This window comes from Lepisosteus oculatus, chromosome 19 (genome assembly GCF_040954835.1).
Source record: "Lepisosteus oculatus isolate fLepOcu1 chromosome 19, fLepOcu1.hap2, whole genome shotgun sequence".
NCBI lineage: Eukaryota > Metazoa > Chordata > Actinopteri > Semionotiformes > Lepisosteidae > Lepisosteus > Lepisosteus oculatus.
Genome location: NC_090714.1, coordinates 3,269,076 through 3,289,432, shown reverse-complemented (window position 1 = coordinate 3,289,432; position 20,357 = coordinate 3,269,076). Strand labels below are relative to the sequence as shown.

The 20,357-nt window shown below is 45.4% G+C and overlaps 1 protein-coding gene and 1 long non-coding RNA gene across 5 annotated transcripts in view; one reads left to right on the top strand and one right to left on the bottom strand.

The window, feature by feature from the left end:
* Nucleotides 1-18,121, top strand: part of crebbpa (CREB binding protein a) — a 56,671-nt gene extending 38,550 nt beyond the window's left edge. For 2 of the 3 annotated variants that reach the window (XM_015359894.2, XM_015359892.2), the window contains exons 14-31: nucleotides 958-1,380; nucleotides 1,562-1,741; nucleotides 1,873-2,059; nucleotides 2,203-2,321; nucleotides 2,967-3,206; nucleotides 3,559-3,647; nucleotides 7,009-7,089; nucleotides 7,783-7,839; nucleotides 8,520-8,597; nucleotides 8,705-8,772; nucleotides 10,349-10,499; nucleotides 11,075-11,221; nucleotides 11,365-11,478; nucleotides 11,784-11,949; nucleotides 12,673-12,840; nucleotides 13,520-13,681; nucleotides 14,062-14,343; nucleotides 14,823-18,121. In XM_015359894.2, coding sequence (XP_015215380.2) covers nucleotides 958-1,380; nucleotides 1,562-1,741; nucleotides 1,873-2,059; nucleotides 2,203-2,321; nucleotides 2,967-3,206; nucleotides 3,559-3,647; nucleotides 7,009-7,089; nucleotides 7,783-7,839; nucleotides 8,520-8,597; nucleotides 8,705-8,772; nucleotides 10,349-10,499; nucleotides 11,075-11,221; nucleotides 11,365-11,478; nucleotides 11,784-11,949; nucleotides 12,673-12,840; nucleotides 13,520-13,681; nucleotides 14,062-14,343; nucleotides 14,823-17,102 — 4,992 coding nt within the window. In that variant the 3' untranslated portion in view covers nucleotides 17,103-18,121. The remainder of the gene's footprint in view (nucleotides 1-957; nucleotides 1,381-1,561; nucleotides 1,742-1,872; nucleotides 2,060-2,202; nucleotides 2,322-2,966; nucleotides 3,207-3,558; nucleotides 3,648-7,008; nucleotides 7,090-7,782; nucleotides 7,840-8,519; nucleotides 8,598-8,704; nucleotides 8,773-10,348; nucleotides 10,500-11,074; nucleotides 11,222-11,364; nucleotides 11,479-11,783; nucleotides 11,950-12,672; nucleotides 12,841-13,519; nucleotides 13,682-14,061; nucleotides 14,344-14,822) is intronic. The other variant, XM_015359893.2, reaches the window with a different exon arrangement.
* LOC107078950 (uncharacterized) overlaps nucleotides 1-20,357 on the bottom strand; it is a 385,366-nt gene that overhangs the window by 247,088 nt on the left and 117,921 nt on the right. The gene's annotated exons all lie outside the window — the stretch shown is intronic.

Below are 20,357 nucleotides of genomic sequence, written 5' to 3'. Positions count from 1 at the left end.
GAAAGGCCTCCAAGCATGCAGATCACCGAATGCAGTCATTCTACTGAAGCATGGTTTCTTTCTTCATGGATCCTCTTGTGCAATAGCCCCTGCTGTTTGAAGATTGATGAATATAAGTGTCAAGGGCTGGTGTGGTAATCCTCTGCTTTCAAGTCCATGGCCTACGCCTCACAGAGCTGGTTTCTTGGTTTCTCTGGACTTGATTCACTGAGGCTAAACATCTCATTCTTCAAGAAAGCTTTTCATAGACTGGCTGCTTTCAGTTTAGCCCATAGTAGCTTGGCCATCTTCATTACTCAAACCTGGTTGCATCTTGCTTTATTTTTGCATTTATCAGAATAGTCTTTGAACGTTTACATCGTGCAGATTAACATAGCTCAAGTACCCAAGCCAGGCGCCAGCTTGGGGTCAGAGCACAGGGTCAGCCATTGTACAGCACCCCTGGAGCAGTTGGGGTTAAGGGCCTTGCTCAGGGACCCAACAGAGTAGGATTCCTCTGCCGGCCGCGGGATTTGAACCGGCAACCTTCCGGCCACAGGCACGGATCCTTAGCCACAGTGTCACCGCCATCGGTGCCACCGGAATTGAACCCGGGCCTTCAGCGTCACTGAACACTGACCAGTCGAGCTGCAGTGAGATCTGCCTTCAAAAGCCAACACTGCTAACTTTAATCACATCTGTTTTATAAAGACATGTACTTGGTGCACTCTTGATGTTCAGTGCTTGGTTTCGATTGCACATCAGTATAATGTAAAAGAAAATCTACAATAGCCGCTGGTTTATACAACTGGTGTTTTGTCTTACTGGCCTTGATAAAGCCCTCTAACTGAATGATTTTTTAAATTGTTCAGCCTTTACAAAAGCATCTTCACTTGTCAAGAGGTCCTAAGAAGAGAAGTTAGATCCTTGCACAGGGTTGTAATTTGTACCGGTGCCTGTGTGCTCTTTGTCTTGCAGCAGCAGCAGCAACAGCAGCAGCAGCAACAGCAACAGCAGAGCCAGAACGCTAATCTCCCCATGAACACGCTGGGATCCCTCAGTACGCAGCTGCCCTGCCCCCCGGTCACCCAGTCTCCGCTGCACCAGACTCCGCCGCCTGCGTCCACCACCGCCACCGGCATGCAGCCTCTGCCGCACCAGGCGCCTCAGGGGCTGACCCCCCCGCAGGCGCAGCCCTCCACCCCAGCTTCGTCAGGGGGGCGGGCTTCCACCCCCACCCCCACTCCCAGTGTCCTTCCGAGCGCGGCTAGCGCACAGAGCACCCCTCCTGGCCCGGCCCCCGGCCAGGTCCCCGCCCAGCCGCATACTCCCCTGCAGGCACAGGCGGAACCCACTGTGCAGCCTCAGCAGCCCACTTCTGTGCAGCCGCCCACCACTCCGGTGAGTATCCCTGCACCACGAGCTCCCCGGTGGCTTTTCTGTGGAACGCGTGTCCCATAGGGAATTCCTTGTGTAAGGGTGCTGATACAGCGGCCTTATTGGCAACACTAGAGCGACCCTCCACCGTCCTTGATTGTGATGTTGGCGCAGTGAAGCGAGCGTTTTCCGTTTTCTTGCGCAGCTGTCCCAGGCCGCCGCTAGCATCGACAACCGCGTGCCCACCCCGGCCTCCGTCAACAATGCAGAGGTGCACTCCCAGCAGCCTGCGCCCGACGTACCCGCGCCAGACCCCAAGCCCGAAGACAAGGAGGAGGAGCTGGAATTTGAATCGAACGAATCGCATGCCGAACCCATACAAGAGGTACGCAGGCCGGGGCTGAGACCTGTCCGTGGGGGAAGGGTCATATGCCACCTGCAGAGTTATTCACGGCCTTTTCTCTCCCTCTTTAAGAGGAGCGGCAGAAATGACGGTAGCATATCTTCATTTTGCAGGCTGAAGACGATGCTGTGGCTTTGGCGTCTCAGACGAAGGAAGCGGCCGAAGGGGTGGAGCCAAAGCAGGAGCCAATGGAGGTGGAGGAGAAGAAACCTGAAATAAAGGTGGAGTCTAAAGAGGAAGAGGAAGGCGGGGCAAATGGCACAACCCAGTCAACATCCCCCTCTCAGCCTCGCAGAAAGAGTAAGCATTTATCTTGAGCGCCATTGTTGTAGTGCTGTATTAATAGGTCAGAAGTTTTAGTCAGACCTCTCAAAAAGTGTATTTCAGTGCCATTTTCTGATCTGGCAAAGCGGTAACCTTGTCTGACTTTCCGATTTTTCCAGTTTTCAAACCTGAGGAGTTGCGACAGGCTCTGATGCCCACACTGGAAGCGCTGTACCGGCAAGACCCAGAATCTCTGCCCTTCAGGCAACCTGTTGACCCACAGCTCCTGGGAATCCCTGTAAGTCGCAGTGGTAGCTCAGGTCCTGCAGATACAGCGATTGTGTTTCGGTGTGGAACACACAGTTGTACACAGTAAATATGCTTATGTTCACATAAGAAGTTGTTGGCGTAAGTGGTGAACGCAGTCTGCTGAGCGGGAGAACAGAACCTTTCAGACCTTCAGCACGAGTGTGACGTAGATCCTGACGTGTGTGTTCTTCTTGTTGCCAAGAGCATTTGTTAGAATTAGCCATTTTTTAGTTTTCTAATGGAATTTAGATCAAATGTATTCATGATCTCACTGAAAGGTTGTTAAAGTTAAAAATGCATCTGATTGTAAAATTGGATGGAAACGATGTAAAATGGTTTGCAGTTACTTAAGATTTCTCAAAATGAATTCACTGGGAACGTGACTGTATACTAAATGAGGCAAAAGTCTTTGTACAGCAAATGTGTGCATCTTCAACAACTGCAACACCACGAAGTGCTTTAACGACAATAATTTGAGTATTACGGTGCTTATGTCTATGAAAGAACAGTGGTTATACAGTAAAGTGTTGGTGTGACTTGTTTTTGGAATTAGAAAATGTCTGACTTTTTTAAGTTATCTCTGGATTATTTCTGTTAGCTTTTACTGGGTTAACCGCTTCTTTCTCCATTGCAGGATTACTTTGACATTGTGAAAAACCCAATTGACCTGTCCACAATCAAGAGGAAGCTGGACACAGGACAATACCAGGAGCCCTGGCAGTACGTGGATGATGTGTGGTTGATGTTCAACAACGCCTGGCTTTACAACCGCAAGACCTCCCGAGTATACAAATACTGCACTAAGCTGGCCGAGGTCTTTGAGCAAGAGATTGATCCTGTCATGCAGTCCCTTGGGTACTGCTGTGGTCGAAAGGTAGGTGTCCCTCTGGATTTCTTCAGCACGGTGCTGGGGAGATAGTGATTTCACTCGTGCAGACTCAGTGCATCAGGGTTAATTGATATTGATCATTGCAATTTAAACTGTTTGAAGTATTTGTACTTTGTTCAACTATTAATGCGTGAAGGGAAAAGATTGCAATGTTTAAATGTAGTCTTTTATAATTACAGGATTTCCAGGGTGTTTGATGTAGTTTTCTCCATTGGGAGCTCCCTAGGCTTGTGACACTGCTAGTTTCCACCCTACCCAGCCTTGACAGATTTTGCAAGTCTGAAGTTGGTAAAAAATACTGAAGGAAGGTCCTTACTTGAATTCTCTCCTTTCGCAGTATGAATTTTCGCCACAGACTCTGTGCTGCTATGGTAAGCAGCTGTGTACCATCCCCCGCGATGCCACTTACTACAGTTACCAGAACAGGTAAGGAATGCCAAGTGTAGCTGCTAGGAGTGAACTGGTGTGGGATACGGCCAGTTCAGACAAACTGAACAGAAGAGCTGTGCAAGCCTGTTAGAAGATGACCGCTACAATGTTGATATTGATCCTGTTACTGGGTAGGATAGCTATGGACATCATTCCTTTGGACTCAAATGTTTGGTTTATCTGTGTTACTTTTTTTGAGTACAGTTGTTTTTAAGTCATTGTCTGGATGTTTTACATTTTGTAGTGGTCCTCTTGATTGCAAAATTGTGTGGTTCCAGTAAGTTGCAATTTCCCAACCTCCAAATTTATGTTCAAGTCCTATGAATCAGGGGTTGCATACGATATAGCCCTTTATTGTAAAACTCAAACAAGACCAGTGACAACAGGGCTATGAAGAGTTATCTGTTAGGAAAAAGTGCAAAACAAGTTCTGCACACACAAACTGATCTTTTGGGATTTCCTATCCTATGACCCTGTTATTACTTCTGCCCATAACTGCAGAACATCCCAGTTCTGCCTGTTGCTCGCGCTGAGGTGGGGACTTGGCGTCTGTCTAAAACAGGATCATTTACACAGAAGCACACTTAATCAGTCCTATGCCATTGTAATACGGCATCATGGAGTGGCATTCAGTGAAGTTTGGTAGCGCCTTACTTAAAATTACCCCCTGAGTTGTGTGCAATAACTAGAAATAAAGCCTGTTTAAACTCGTTCCATTGTTGGAGAATGGAACAAGCTTCCCAGCTATGGTTGATACCCTGGCTTCTTTCAGGAAAAGGCTAGGTGAGATCCTTTGATCAATTAATCACTACCCGCTGGATGTACTCCACTCATTTCTAAAGTTTCTATGTTCTTATGCCTCTGATTTTCCACATCAGGTGTGCTGTAGACTTGAGATTATTTTTTTTTTTAAATGAGCATGGGTTCTCATGGGGAGGAGTGGTGGGTCTGCTTAAGGTCTTGGATGTAGTTTGTCTTTGATCACATGGGGGGGGGTTGCTACCCCTGATGTGTCTGGCTAAATAAACTTAATCTATTTTGTGAACAATCTGTGTCTTGAGTCAAAATTTTGATTGGTGCATCCTGTTTTAAGAAATGTTACAGGAACCACATAGTGTTTGTTTTTTTTTGGTTATGTAGTGGCAATAGGAAATTTTACACCTAGTGATATCCTCACAGAGTTTATATACGAAGGGGAGGGGGTGTCTGTCTCGGTGACTGGTAAGATATTACCCTCAGCTTTATTCTTGGAGGTGCTGTGAAATATTAATAAACTACACAAGGGTGAATATCTGATGGAATAAGACAAACTGGTGATGGTGAAAAACTAATGCATACACAGAGGTGTCAATTTCATACCTGTTGAAATGTTTTGCTTGTGGTAGAAGGATTGCTTAAACTAATCTTATCAAAGAATTTAAACTTTACATTTTGTACTAAAATGTTAGAAAACAAGAAATAGGTTATTTGGAGATGTTGTGCATCAACGATATGTTGGCCCTTTACAAAATAGAAATGTAAAAGAAATAAGTTTTTTTAGGTAGCATTTTGTGTTTCTATAGTTTGCACTTATTCTGATAGTGGGACTGGACATTTTGAATTTAGAAATTTGAGCTTTTTGAATGCATGTGCTTATTGAAGAATGTTCTTGGCGATTTCGCCATTTTGAGGTGGTTGGTCTGGTAAATGCTGAGTTCTCAGAAGCTATTGAGCAGAGCCAGTCTTGATGATGCAAGTTGAGCTGGCAGGACCGACCCTGGTGCTGGACAGCCTCTCTCCAGTAGTTCTTGCAGGGTCACCGTTTCTTAAATCATCAGTAGTAAATTCAATGCCCCAGGTCATTTGGAATTTGGGCAGCAGTGATTCCCGAGAGCCACACTGCATGTTCACATTTTCAAGTTTGACCATTCCTGCTATAGTGTGACTTCACTAAGAGTATCTCTAAACTCTGAAATAAGTTTTCATGGGGAGATTTTAATTGTGCCTGCCATTGAAACACTTGGGGTGTGTGGTAGCAGTCTTCTGGGATTTGCTCGACTGGCTGAGATAGGCAAGGTCAGAAGGATTGAAGCATAAGTTTAATCTGAACAGATTTCAGTTGTGCCATAAGTGCAAGGTGTAAGTGATGTAAACTTCTCGGTCAGTACACTGTGCAGAATTGTGTATTTCTGGGGTGTGTTTTCCAAAATGGCTGTATTCCATTACCTGCTTCACTGCCTTCCTCACCCTGTGTCTCCTTCCCATTCCTAATCAATGTTTGCACCTCGGCTACCTGTGTTCCTTAATCCTCCAAGCTTGTACGCGCTTCTTAATTTCATCTCTATCCTGTTCAACTGTCTTAGCTTTGCAAGCATCCTTCGGTTTTTGTCTAATGATCATTTCACTACAGCTGGTCAAAAATCTGGATTTGCATTTATTGTCTCAAATGCAGATTGTTCACATAACAGATATGAAAAAAATTCTCAGATGTAAAAGTAAATTAAATTAAATCCAGCTCGCCCTATACTGTATTTTCTGCCACTATCTGCCATTTTCCAAAATATTGAAACCACTTATCTCTAAATCCTGAAAGGGAACATTTTAAACCTTTTTAACATGATGCATGGTATGCAAAACACCAATTTCAACTTGAAAAGCTAATTTAGTAAACTAATTTGATCGTTGTAAATGTTTTGCATGTTTCTAAACTAAAATCTTTTTGTCAGTTGAAAAATCTTTCTTTGTCAAATTAATCTTGTTCAGCAACTTTATAGAAAGTAAAATATTCCTGTGAATGCTGGTGCACTGCACCAAGCCTTCATAATAAAAACTCCATATGAAGAGTAATCCATTGGAGAAATGCCATTTTAACAGAATAGCTTAGTTACTTGGTTTGTAAATAAAAGTTCTATGCAGAGAACTCGAAATGGATCTTAAAACCATTTTTTTGTTTCTCAATGCTAAAGTTAATCTGTTAAAATGGAGAAAAAATTAGTGCCACATTCTTAAATCTGACCCTACCTTTTGTAGTGTTTTTTTTTACCTAAGAACAGAATGCCAGATGTTTGAAATGAGACTGACTGCTAACCTGTGCTTTGCTTTGGCTCTCTGCTGTTTTGTCTCTGTGTTGGCGTCTTACCTTTTCTTTCATTGTCCTGTGCCACTCGTTCTCATCCCCTGAACTCCCTTTGCGTCTAATCCCCGATCCCACCCCCTCCCTGCCTGTTCATTGTCCCGTCTTCCATCAACCAACCAACCCAACGCCTGCCCCTTCTCGCCGTGGTGCTCTGCCCTGCTTTCTGATTGGTGGCGCCAATTGTTCGGGTGGCTGTGTTGTTTGACGGTCCAGTTCACCCAAATATGGCCTTCTTGCTGACAGGTATCACTTCTGTGAGAAGTGTTTCAACGAAATCCAGGGCGAAAGTGTAACCCTGGGGGACGACCCTGCACAGCCACAAACGTAAGTGATCTAACCACGTGAACCATGCAGGGGGGCTCGCATGGTAAAACACTTGAGTTTAAAGAGAGTTGGTGTTCATGTTAAGTCCTGCAGTGAAAAGGGTGCTTTGATTTTGTTGAATTCTGTGCTTTGTAATAACTCGCGTTTATGCATCATTTTTATTACTACTTGTTCTTGGTAAAAGTAAAATCCAAAACCTCTGATATGCATTCATTATTGGTACTAATGTTGATTATGGGTTGGTTAACATTCAGATCCTTCAATAATGAACTTTTAGAGATGCTTTCTTTAAAAAAGTTGATTTCCCAACTTCCTGCATTTGCTCGCTAAATCATTCTAAATCTATTTCCTAAACAGTTGAGTTCTCTGAGTCTGTGGCATCTAATCCCGTGCCCCTGTTTATTGCAATGTTGAGTAACCCCGCTGGTGTTAATTAAATACATAACCTCTTCATAGAGTCTCCCTTATTGGCATTCTGTGTGCATATAGATCTTTACGAGTTTTGTGTATGGTTTAAACTAGTTCAAAATAGTTCATCTGAACTATTTAAGTTCCGATTTGAAGACTCTCACCTCCGAGCTGCAGTTGGGCACCCAATCATGTCTATCCTACAGGCCCTGCTGCAGCAGTACCTAGTCTTGTGTTGAATTCAGTGGGTTGTGCTAACTCTATCTGCACACTTTCCCCCTGCAGCATGATATCAAAAGACCAGTTTGAAAAGAAGAAAAACGACACATTAGACCCTGAACCGTAAGTCCCACTTAAATATGACAATACTTTTCCTGTCCATTTTCTGGATTGCGGTTTTGCTTGAAGGGGCAAGAGATAGCATTAAGCAGAACTGCTGTTGCTTCCTTACTTGCACCTGTTTAGGTAGAGCTCTTTGGCTGTGTTAGATTGCACTGAAGGGATGGATGAAGTGAGAATTCGTTACTTCCCTTGCCATCTCCAGGTTTTTTGTCAGAGGAGGAGTTAACTTGGCAAAGAGAACATTGTGGCGGAATGTAAAACTATAAATGTTGAAATAAGCTAAAGGTTAAATAGAAAATAAAATCCTAGGTTTACACGTTGGAGAGGGCAAGCATGACTGAACCATTGTTTTATTGATCCACAGTTCTCACTCAATTTGGTAGTACCTCCACAAGTGCCAAAATAACCATATGCTTAACAGCACCCTCTACTGTATGAAAAGATCGTGTTAAATAACAGAAACATCTCATCAGTTGAACATACAATTCAGTGTTGTTTAAATCCATTTAAGAATTTTTTGACAGCATAATGAACATGACTGTTTTGATTAGCTTCATAAATAAAGATAGAATTAATGGCAGTCCCAAGGTATTTATGAATTCAGATAGTCAGCAAAGGATTTTTTTTTAAAATAAGTTTTCTTTGGCTCATCTTAACCTCAGTTAAAACTCTCTCCACAGATTTGTTGAATGTAAAGATTGTGGACGCAAAATGCACCAGATCTGTGTACTACATTATGATGTTATCTGGCCGTCTGGGTAAGCAGTTTGGTATACTGTGATTTTGTGTGCTCTGAGATGAGTATTTATTTGGTCACTGGATAAGTGCTTGGTCTCCCAGTTTGACTGTAGCCTTTTCTTTTCAGGTTTGTCTGCGACAACTGTTTGAAGAAGACTGGTAAAACAAGAAAGGAGAACAAGTTTGCAGCCAAACGTAAGTGGTTAAGTCCTTTCCTCCGTTATAGTCGCAAACCTGCTGTAAGATTCCTTGGTGATGGGCACACTTTGAGAATCTCCATGGTTAGTGCTCTGAAAAAGGAGGACTGTGGCTTTGCAGTGCGCAGTGCCAAGTCTGGAAGATCTCCTACGTGCTCGTGTTACAAAGTCTGATTAGAGCAGTATCTGTTTAAGGACTTGTGGTAGATTTCGAATGATGCTTGAGTGCTTTCCATTCAATTGCTGATCCATTCAGGCTCCCTGAGGATCTCATGTTTTCACAAAGCATGTGTTTGACTGGGCTGCCCTGGCGTGCGCCACTGTAACAAGTGTCAGTTTGTTCTCCTACCCAAGTCTCTTGGGTTCTGGTCGTTCTTCCTAGCTGACGCAGAGCACGTACAACTTTTCAGTTTCCGTGCACCATCCCATTTCTCTATTAAGTTCTTAACTTGGTCATTGTCATGCATTAAAAAAAATTAATAGTGTGCCTCAGATCAACTGTTAGAGCTGGTGATGTGGGGGAAAAGAGCCCCTCAGTCACTGCAATCTTTTATGACTATATTGAGATGCCACTTTGTTTTACTCTCCTATGAAAGTGTAAAGTATTTTGTGTTTTTCTGGCTGTCAGAAGCTTAACTACCAGAGTATTTTGAAACCCTCCTTCCACCCCTTATTGACATGTTGTATTCAGTGCATTACATCGTGGTCCTAGTGTTTGAATAGATGGCACCTGTGATAAGTACCACCCTTTCAACTTGCCAGTATTAAATCCCTTTAAAAATAGTTGTAACTGTACTTGACTGGTTAGCACATAAAAACATAGATTCCTATATGTGAATAATTCCTTGCTTTTTTGGGGGAGTTTTTCACCCCAAAAGTGAAATGCAGCCCCCACCTGGGTGACAGTAGGCATTGTGCACCAGCAGCCCAAATACACAGCACATCAGAGCATGATGATAGTGAGAAACTGCATCTGCATTGCACGAGCCTGGAGTGGAATTTATCCGGGACTCTGGGGTTAGCACTGTCATTTTTAATGAAGTGCTACAATATGTTTAGTAGTAGTCATCGTACTGTGGAGTAGTTGGGACCTTAGTTTATCATTTCAGCTGAAGGATGTCGCCTTCTGCTGCGTAGTGTTCCTGATTGCCATACTGGGGATATGATTTGCAAATTCTGGCCTGGAAGAAAGAGTGCCATCTACTGGTCCGCCAGCACCACAGGCAGCAGCAATTTATTCATACCTTAATAACTGCGTTTCTGCTTCTCATCTCAAAGCACTTTACTGACAGGACGTGCAGCATGCAGCCTGGGTTATGTGTGGCAGCCATTATGCACAAGCAAATTAAGTAGAAAAAGTAGAAATTGCTTAAACCTGTTTAAATTTAGAGTAAATGTTTAGTGGAATTTTGGTCTTGCACCCCCGTCAGTCAGGACCTTAGTTTAAGGATCTCTTCCAAAGAATGGTGATATTTCTTCTCAAGAGATTTGAATAAATAATAAATGCAGTGGTTTTACCCAGTACATGATGTGTCTTTCTGAATAATACTTAAGTTGTTCTGGCCTCTTTGTAGGGTTACAGTCGACAAGGCTGGGAATGTACATAGAGGACCGAGTGAACAAGTACTTGAAGAGACAGAATCACCCTGAGGCTGGGGAGGTGTTTGTGCGAGTGGTGGCCAGCTCAGACAAAACGGTGGAAGTCAAACCAGGAATGAAAGCTAGGTGAGGGAATCAGCTCTGGATTTAAAACTGTCAGTGCTCTTTGATTTTTTTCAGAATATCAATCCTTTAAGGCCACTAGCAAGTTCTTTCAATGAATCCCAAGACCTGTCGGGTGCAACAGCCGATCATGACCCACCTAGCAAGGGATTTAAAAGTTTTGTGACCTCCTTCGTCCATATGAAACTTTTACAGTGTGCAAGTATGACCTGTTAAGGCAGGATGCAAAGATCTAAAGACAATACTTTCTAAAGCCATCCATGTAGATATAAGGGCTGAGCTTCTTGTGGAGGAGAAATGACAAGAATAACAAATAAGACTTAACAAGTCTAATTGTAGTTTAGAATAACTGTTACACCTAATATTTAATAAATCTTGATCCTTGACCATCACTGAACACTAGCAGGAAAGTATACTGAAAGAAGGGAGAATAGCCTGAAAATCATTCTGTGAATGAGCCTCAAAGAGATCTAAGCTCTTTTTAATGTTTTCTGGATGAAACGTTCCATCATAGTAATATCAGAGTTGTCCAGATTGTTTCCTTGTGTTGATAATAGGTTTGTTTGTTCCTGTTACAGATTTGTAGATGCAGGAGAAATGTCAGAAACCTTCCCATACAGAACCAAAGCACTTTTTGCTTTTGAAGAGATTGATGGGGTGGATGTGTGTTTCTTTGGCATGCATGTGCAGGAGTATGGCTCTGAATGCCCGTTTCCCAATACCAGGTAAGGAATTGTAGCTTTGTCATCCCTGAAGATAGCTGGTACTTGAAAGACATAGCTGAGGAAATGTGCACTTGTAGTTATTTAAACTAAAGAGGTTCGCATCTTTGTAACCTTTATGCTTGCAATGTTCTATTTTTTTGCAGGCGTGTATACATATCATACCTCGACAGTATTCATTTCTTCAAACCTCGGTGTCTGCGTACTGCAGTTTATCACGAAATCCTAATTGGGTATCTGGAATATGTCAAGAAACTTGGGTACGTTGAAAACCTTTTTCTCAAAATTCTGTCATACTCTTGTGGTGTTGTTCGTCATACAACATTGAAGATTCAATTAATGGAAGTAACGGGAATAGAAGATTGGAGATGATAAGCAGATAATGCTTTTGTTGTCTACGAATTTTATCTGTAACTCAGTTCTTGTACATTATTTCGCAAGACATACAGAAATTAAATTTCATCATTCAGAATAATCAAATGCTTGCACACTTTTTAGTTCCTAGCATTTAGTTAAAAAAGCAATAGATTTGTTTTAACCTGGGTTTGTCCTTTTCTTTTCACAGGTACGTGACTGGTCATATCTGGGCCTGTCCCCCAAGTGAAGGAGACGACTATATCTTCCACTGTCACCCTCCTGATCAGAAAATCCCCAAGCCCAAGAGATTGCAGGAGTGGTATAGGAAGATGCTGGACAAGGCTTTCGCTGAAAGGATCATCCATGACTATAAAGTGAGTTTTATCTACATCTTGAAACACACCTAATTTTTCTGGTACTGAATTAGGTCTCTTGCTTATGGGTTTTCTTTTATTTCTGGGGGTACTTAGCTATAACTCAAAACTGGTTTAACTAGACACATCTTCTGTAATTGGCAACGTTATACTCTTGTCCAGTTTGCCTTTGAAAGGAATTTGTAGAAGGATTGAGTACAGGCTAGAGTACAATCTACTTTTCTTAAGTTAGGAGCAGATTTTGGTTTCAGTTGGGGCCAGTATTTGAGTTGAAGGCTTCGTTGCCCTCTAAATTGACTAGAGCTTGATCTCATGCAAAGTTATTTCTGTCATGAGGGCCTCCAAGTGGCTCAGCCAGTAAAGATCCTTGCCTGGATTGGAAGAGTAGTCTTTAGCATTGCTCGTTTGAGCCTGTCCCGTTTTTAGTGCCTGTGACCAGGACTTCCCAAGCATTGGAATAGAACTGAACAGGTTTTTATAGCCCAGCAGGGGTCCAAATAGTGCAGGAACGGAGCTACGGCATTAAAATTAATAGATTCACCATTGGTCACTCCCAAATGGATATTTAAAAAATGGAAGTGGATTTTGCCCCAGTCTTAGAAATTATTAAATGTGTTTTCATGATAAAGTACAAGTATTTCTAACTTGCACCCTTTCAAAAAGAAGAGTGCGTTCAAGACCCGTGTCAAACATGAAGGCTAATGCCATCTGGTCTTCTGACAGGATATCTTCAAGCAAGCCACCGAGGACCGGCTGACCAGTGCAAATGAGCTGCCCTACTTTGAGGGTGACTTCTGGCCCAACGTGTTGGAGGAGAGTATTAAGGAACTGGAGCAGGAAGAGGAGGAGCGCAAGAAGGAGGAGAACACTGCAGCCTGTGAAATGCCAGAGGTGAGCCCAGGTCTAGCCTAACCTGCAGGCTGTAAGTCCTGCCTAGCCAGCTTGGGGACATCACGTTCTCTGCATCTGGCTCACAGTTACCAGAGCTCTCATTCAAGCTTCCATCGTCCTTCAGATTGTTGCTTCAAAGTGTAAAGCAGCACATCTTAATCACAGTTAGTATAATTTTTGAATCCCCACCTTATAGCAGGATCTCAGAAGCTACGTTAGGCTGGGTCTGGTCAGTAATGGTGTGCGAGACCTCCAAGGGCAACAAAATAAGTTGCTGTACTTTGGGTTGGTGGACCAGTAAGTAGTGCTCTAAACTTCTAAACCAGCATACGAGTATGGTGACTGGAGACACTGTGCCATTCTTTGGATGAGAGACCTGAGATGCTGACTGCTTAGTCTTTAAACTTGGTCACTTTGATGTGAAGCGGGGTGGCTGGTGTAAATCAGCTGACGTGCAGAGGTCACCCAGGTGTGTTTCACACTTCAGTGGGCAGGAGAGAGCCCTCCTATATGTAAAGTGCCTTGAGATCCATTTGGATGACAAGATCCATAAAATTGCAAGACATGGATTTAACTGAAAAGGAAACGAATCAACTCTCCCCACCCCTTTACCTTTCGATATGGTTTCACCCACCTGGCAGAAGTGGTTTGTTGACTTGGTGTATGCGTTCTGTTTCAGGGCAATCAGGGCGATAGTAAAAATGCTAAGAAGAAGAACAACAAAAAGACCAATAAGAATAAGAGCAGCGTGAGTCGAGCCAATAAGAAGAAGCCAGGGATGCCGAATGTGTCAAATGATCTGTCCCAGAAGCTTTATGCAACCATGGAAAAGCACAAAGAGGTAAGTGCTAAGGTTTCAGCAGCGAGTCAACGTATCAACAAATCATAAGCAAGAACAGCACTGGTTTCACAGTAATCCATTTCCAAATAGAACAGTATCGCATCAACATGCTCTCTGAAGTAGGATAAGAAAGCAACTTCAGACATGGACATATCCAACATTCATCAGTATCTCTCAGGATTACCAGGTTGGAGAACAAATTGTATATTCCTTATCGGACATGAGCGTTATTGAGAATTTAAAAGTTTTTAACAGTCTACGTCTTGAACATGCTGTAAGCCCGTTCGCTTTCTTGTGCTCCATCCGCTGACGTGCATGACTGTGTGAGCCGCTCTGAGTCAGCGGCGGTTCCCTGATGGATTTCTCTCTGTTCCTGGCAGGTGTTTTTCGTGATCCACCTCCACTCAGGTCCGGTCATCAACACTCTCCCCCCCATCATGGACCCAGACCCCCTGCTCACCTGCGACCTGATGGACGGGCGGGACGCCTTCCTGACACTGGCTCGGGACAAGCACTGGGAGTTTTCCTCCTTGCGGCGCTCCAAGTGGTCCACTATGTGCATGCTGGTGGAGCTGCACAACCAGGGCCAGGACCGCTTCGTCTACACCTGCAATGAGTGCAAGCATCACGTGGAGACCCGCTGGCACTGCACAGTCTGCGAGGTAAGCTGCCTGTGGTTTTCCCTGCTCTGCACTCGAAAGCTCCTAGTCTCACTGTAGGCATACGAGGACTGCGGTAGGTCATGGAGTTTACATGGCAACTGGCCAAAGTGGATCTTTATCGAAATGAATGCTTTTCAATATGTCTGGAGTTTGAGGATCTGCCTGTTGGACCTCAGCCATCTCCAAGCGTGGTGGGGAGTTGGCACATGGATGCCAAGATTAGTTTGAGTATGGTTTATTGGTCATATGTGGGATCACTTCCATTCATGGAATGCTGTGAAATTCAAGCTCAGTTGTTTGAGTTTTGGAACGTAATGAGAAAAGACAGGATTGGCCTAGCACTCGTTCCTTAAGAGGGCACTGCATAACCCGAGTGACGGGCTGGGTTCAAATTAGGCAGGGGGAAGACTTAACTGACCACCCTACATTTCATTAGAGTTCAGACTTCTGTAATTCTTATTTACTGTTGTGTTTTTCAGGACTATGACCTTTGTGTCAACTGCTACAACACTAAGGGGCATGATCACACAATGGTTAAGTGGGGCCTGGGGCTGGATGACGAGAGCAACAGCCAGGGCGGGGAGGCCTCAAAGAGCCCCCAGGAGAGCCGGCGCCTGAGTATCCAGCGCTGCATCCAATCCCTGGTTCACGCCTGCCAGTGCCGCAATGCAAACTGCTCCCTGCCATCCTGCCAGAAGATGAAGCGGGTGGTGCAGCACACCAAGGGCTGCAAGCGCAAGACCAACGGCGGCTGCCCCGTGTGCAAGCAGCTCATTGCCCTGTGCTGCTACCACGCCAAGCACTGCCAGGAGAACAAGTGCCCCGTGCCCTTCTGTCTCAACATCAAACACAAGCTCCGGCAGCAGCAGCTCCAGCACCGGCTGCAGCAGGCCCAGATGATGCGGCGCCGGATGGCCACCATGCAGGGCCGGGGGATGCCCCAAAGTCTGCCTTCGCCACCTACCTCAGCTGCGCCGGGCACCCCGACTGGCCATCAACAACCCGGTACCCCCCAGACGCCACAGCCCGCGGCGGCACAGTCCCAGCCCCAGACGCCCACGGCGGGGGTCATGCCTCCGGCCTTCCCCACCACGCCGCGAGGCAACCAGCCCCCAGCCCCCGCCTCCCAGGGTAAGCAGGGGAACCAGGCCTCGCCCCTGCAGCAGCCCCAGCCTCCCCTGCCTCCGGCCCCGCAGCAGCAGCAGCCGCAGCAGCAGCAGCCCCAGCAGCAGCCGGCACCCCCGCAGGCCGCTGTGGAAATAGCTCGGCACATCGAGCGCGTGGCCCAGCAGCAGGTTTTCCGCGGCAACAATCTGAACGGCATCCCCATCAACCACCCGAGGATGGTGGGGCAGATGACCGCAGCCATGCAGATGGGGGTGCCTCGCGGCGCCCCCGTCATGACTGCCATGCAACCGGGACAGTGGCCCCCGGGACCGCAGGGGCCCATGCAGGCCCCTCCGCAGCAGCCGCAGCAGGTCCCCCCGCCCCAGCCGCCGGTTCCTCCTCAGCAGCCCCAGGGACCTCAGCCTCCCCAGCAGCCTCCTCCCATGCAGAGGCCCATGATGAATCAGCCGCAGGGGCCCAGGATGCCCGGCGTCGTCCCGCCCCAGGGCCCCTCCCAGCAGCCCCCGCCTCAGCAGACGCCCCAGAGGGGCAGCATCCACCCGACCGCCCTGCAGGACTTGTTACGCACCCTCAAGTCTCCGAGCTCGCCCCAGCAGCAGCAGCAGGTCCTCAACATTCTCAAATCCAACCCCCAGCTCATGGCGGCCTTCATCAAGCAGAGGACACTCAAGTACCAAACCAGCCAGCCCCAGCAGCAGACCCCACCGGGTATGCACGCGGGGCAGCCCGGCATGCAGAGCCTGGCTTCCATGCAGGCCGGAGCTGTGCAGAGGCCAGGAATGGCGCCTCAGCAGCCCCAGCAGTCCGCCCAGCAGGGGATGGGCGCGCTGGGGGCGCAGGGCCAGCTGATGAATCCTGCCCACAACGCCAACCCCCAGTATCAGATGTTTCGCCGGCAAATCATGCACCATCAGCAGCAGCAACAGCAGCAGCAGCAGCAGCAGCAGCAGGGGGCCATGCCCCAAGCTCACGGCCAGTTTCCGCAGTCCCAGGGGTCCGCCGCCAGCTATTCCCAAACCATCCAGCAGCGCATGCAGCACCTGGCGATGCAAGGTGGCAGCGGGCCCATGGGCCAGCTGCCGTCCGTGGCACAGATGGGCCAGCCTGGACTGGGGCTGGACAGCGCTCAGAACCTCCTGCACCAGCGGATGCTCCAGCAGCAGCAGCAGCAACAACAGCAGCAGCAGCAGCAGCAGCAGCAGCATCCGCAGCAGCAGCAGCAGGCGGTGCTGAAGCAGCAGATGAGCTCGCCCGCGCAGCCCAGCCCCATGAGCCCCCAGCCGCACATGCTCCCCGGCCAGCAGATGGCCACCTCCCTCAGCAACCAGGTGCGCTCCCCGGCGCCCGTGCAGTCGCCCTGCCCGCAGTCGCAGCCGCCACATTCCAGCCCCTCGCCGCGGATACAGCCCCAGCCGTCGCCCCACCACGTCTCCCCGCAGACGGGCTCGCCCCACCCCGGCCTCGCAGCTCCCATGCCAAACTCCATGGAGCAAGGACACTTGGGCACGCCGGAGCAGAGCGCCATGCTGCCACAGCTAAACACCCCCAACCGTGGCGCTCTGGCCAGTGACTTGAACATGGTGGGCGACGCCACAGGAGACACGCTAGAAAAGTTTGTGGAGGGATTGTAGCATTTTGAGACGCGGCACGGTCTCTTTGGGCTCTGGTTTTGTTAATCTCGAAGAACTTTTTGTACTGACATGTAAAAAGATGAAAAATCAAAAGACAGAATTCTAGGGAATTTTAAATGTTTCCTAAACCAAGGGACTGCTATTTCTTCCTACAAGTCGAGGGATTTAAAAAAAAAAATTGCTGTTTAAAGAAAAAATAATTCAAAGAATATATTTTTTGGTTCAGACCGGATAAGAATGAAATGGTTCTGGTCTTTGTGTTTTCTTGTTTTTAATTCTGTTTTTTGTTCTGATTTTTGCTTTTGTTTTGGTATGGACTCATGCCTTTTTTTTAATGAAATTTACAAAACAAAAACTATTTCATTATTATTCATATTTTTTATTTTCTACCTTGCAAACTTTAAAACATTTTGTGTTGAGAGAGACTGTAAAATAATTTGTCTGGGAATTTAGCCAGTTTTTTTTTTTTGTTTTCTCATTCCTGGCTAATGCATTCTAAAGTTGTACCAATTTTCAAAAGGACATGCTTTTGGGAGGAACTTTTCATTTTTTTTTCTTTTCCAATTGTGAAGTCTGTGCGGGAGATTTAAGTATTAATTTGTATAGATAGGAACTAGAATATTGCGTGCACACACACACACATATACATACACAAATACATGTACAACTTTCTGGCCTGGAACCAGAAAGTCTGTCTTGCAGATGTAGAAAATTGTTGCTTTGTTTCTCCTTTAATCTTTGAAATTTGTCATAAAGAAAGGATTGGTCCCTAAAACTGACCGTGAAGGTGATCACTGTTTGACTGCTGATTTTAGTAGAGAAGGCAAGTCGTGGTGTCTATCCTCATTCCTCTTACATGAAACTTGAACTGAGGGTGAACTGTTCTCTAATGTAAATCATGCAAGTTATTAAATTACTATAAATATAAGGAAAATTCAAATCACTGTATAAACTGGTTAAAATAACTCATTTCTTACTTATATACCATATTGTTAAATAAACTGTGTGCAACAGATAAACCGCCTCTTGTTGCTTCAAACTATGGGCTGTGTGAAGACTTGGGATGAGCAGTGAATAAAGTTCCATCTCTATTTCCACATTGGTTAGGAACAGACAGAGACTTCAGCTGGGAGATGCCAGTGCTTGAAGTTCTGTTAAGATGTGTTGAATGCCACTTGTTTACAAATGTGAAACAGGACCATAATTAACTTAAACCTGCACCCTTAGCTGATGCGACTAACAGTGTAAGTATATTCATAAAGTGTACGAGTACAAAGGAGAACATTCATGCAAGTAGAATAAATGGAGTGCCAGAGGCTTGCACAGAGTTTGAAATACAGTGCAAGTGTTGAGCAAAACCACGTTAAGGACCAGAATGTATCAAGCATGTGCAGCATGGCTATCCAGTGGTAATGCAAACATCCTTATGTTGTGTGTTTACAGGGAATAACGTGCATTCTCAGGGACTACGTGACAGTTGCTCAAGATGCAGTGTTGGAGGTCCCCAGAGCAAAGATGTTTTGAACAGTGTTGTGGAGGGTTGTGGGCTAAATCAACTTGTTAATCATGGTTTTAAAGAAGTATTGTTCATTGTAAAGTGCAAGGGAAGAGAATAGTCTTCTAACGCCAAATGAAATGTTTGTAAAGGCAATTTAGTAAATTTTCTGTTTGAGAAATGGGCTTAGAAATGCAATAATACACACATTTTAAGAACTCAAAAGTCTTTGGTAGCAAGTAGGGAACAGGACCTGACAGTTCGTTCTGCACATTTTAGTAGAGTGAAGTATTTAATTACATTTGAGGTGAATTTTTTGTACAATATTGTGATTGGGTTCTTTCATGACAATTCCTGGGTAATGAGCTTGCAACTGTGACATTCTTGCAGAGCAGGTGTTAATTTTAGTGCATTTGATTAACATCTATTACTCCCGTTTTAATTATAGAAGTTGTGTGGGGAAAAAAACACATTGGAGTTCATCAGAAATGGCAGCTCCTGAATTAAGCACTGATTGCCTGCAGGGGTGCAGTGCTTAAAGCTTGCAGAACCTTTTTAATTTGAAACTTCAGCTGTCAGGAGCAAAGTGATGCATCGACACTTTGTCAACAGAGATGAAAAGATATTGCCGAAGGCGATGATAGTTGTTAACAGGTTTGCAGATCCTCGTGTCCTGGTGTCGTCAAGCTTCGGAAGCGAAGCGCAGCTGGGCCTGGTGAGTTCTGTACTGGAATGGGTGACCTTCAGGCATAGCTGGGCTGCTACTTTAATGAGTGGTGATGGGCCAGTAGTGGTGCTCTTCCTTCTGGTCTCGTTTCCAATCCAAAACCCCGGCCGGGGTCGCAGTACAGTCAGAGGTGCTAGCACCCGTATGCAACGTTAACTGGCGATGCTATTTCCCATTTATCCAACTGGCCTGCAGTGCAGTGGGGCTGCATGTGCAGAATGACTGCTGTGTGTCACCCAGGTGCTGGCTGTGTTAAAATGGGGGATGAACTGGCTTCCTTTTTGTATCTGAAACGCTTTGGGATCTACTGGGATGAAAGGAGGAGTTCAGCACAATCATTATTAGTAATATACTACAAGTTATATGATGGAAAGATCGGAGAAACTGAGATCCAAAAGGAATCTACCAAAGAAATAGTCAAATGGAGAATGAAATGGAAAAGGGTGACAGGACCAGGTGCCTGTATGTGAATTCTGTGAGTATGAGGTTCACAGTTTCAGGAAAATTGTTTAAAGGAATAAAAGCTAAAGAGAAGTCAAATGAGCACAAGACAGATATGGGATTTCTGGAGAATGAATGGCCACATTTTACTTAAACAGACTCTGCCTGAAGCATGGAACTGATTTATCCCAAGAATAAATCCCAAATAGTTTCCCAAATTAGGACAAAGAAGAAAAAAACACATTGCTGTAGAAAATGGTGACAGAACAGCAGTACCCAGTGAACTGCAGGTGCAGGCAGAGAAGGATACTGCAGCAAAAGTACAGTAAGGGGGAGAAGTAAAATTTAACCAGGATGAGAATGGGAAACATTTAGACAATTGAACGCTTCACTACGCTATTCAATAATGCGATATTGCAGTAATGAAGTTAGCTACACGCCTTGTGCAGCAAAAGGAATAAGTATACTCTGAGTATACTCAGAGTCTTGAAACTTGGCCTTTTTATTTTTTTATTTGCAGTTTCTTTTTGCTCCCTGCATGCAACACCCTGCTCTGATCTACATTAAGTGTCGTCTGCCAAGCGGTTGTCAA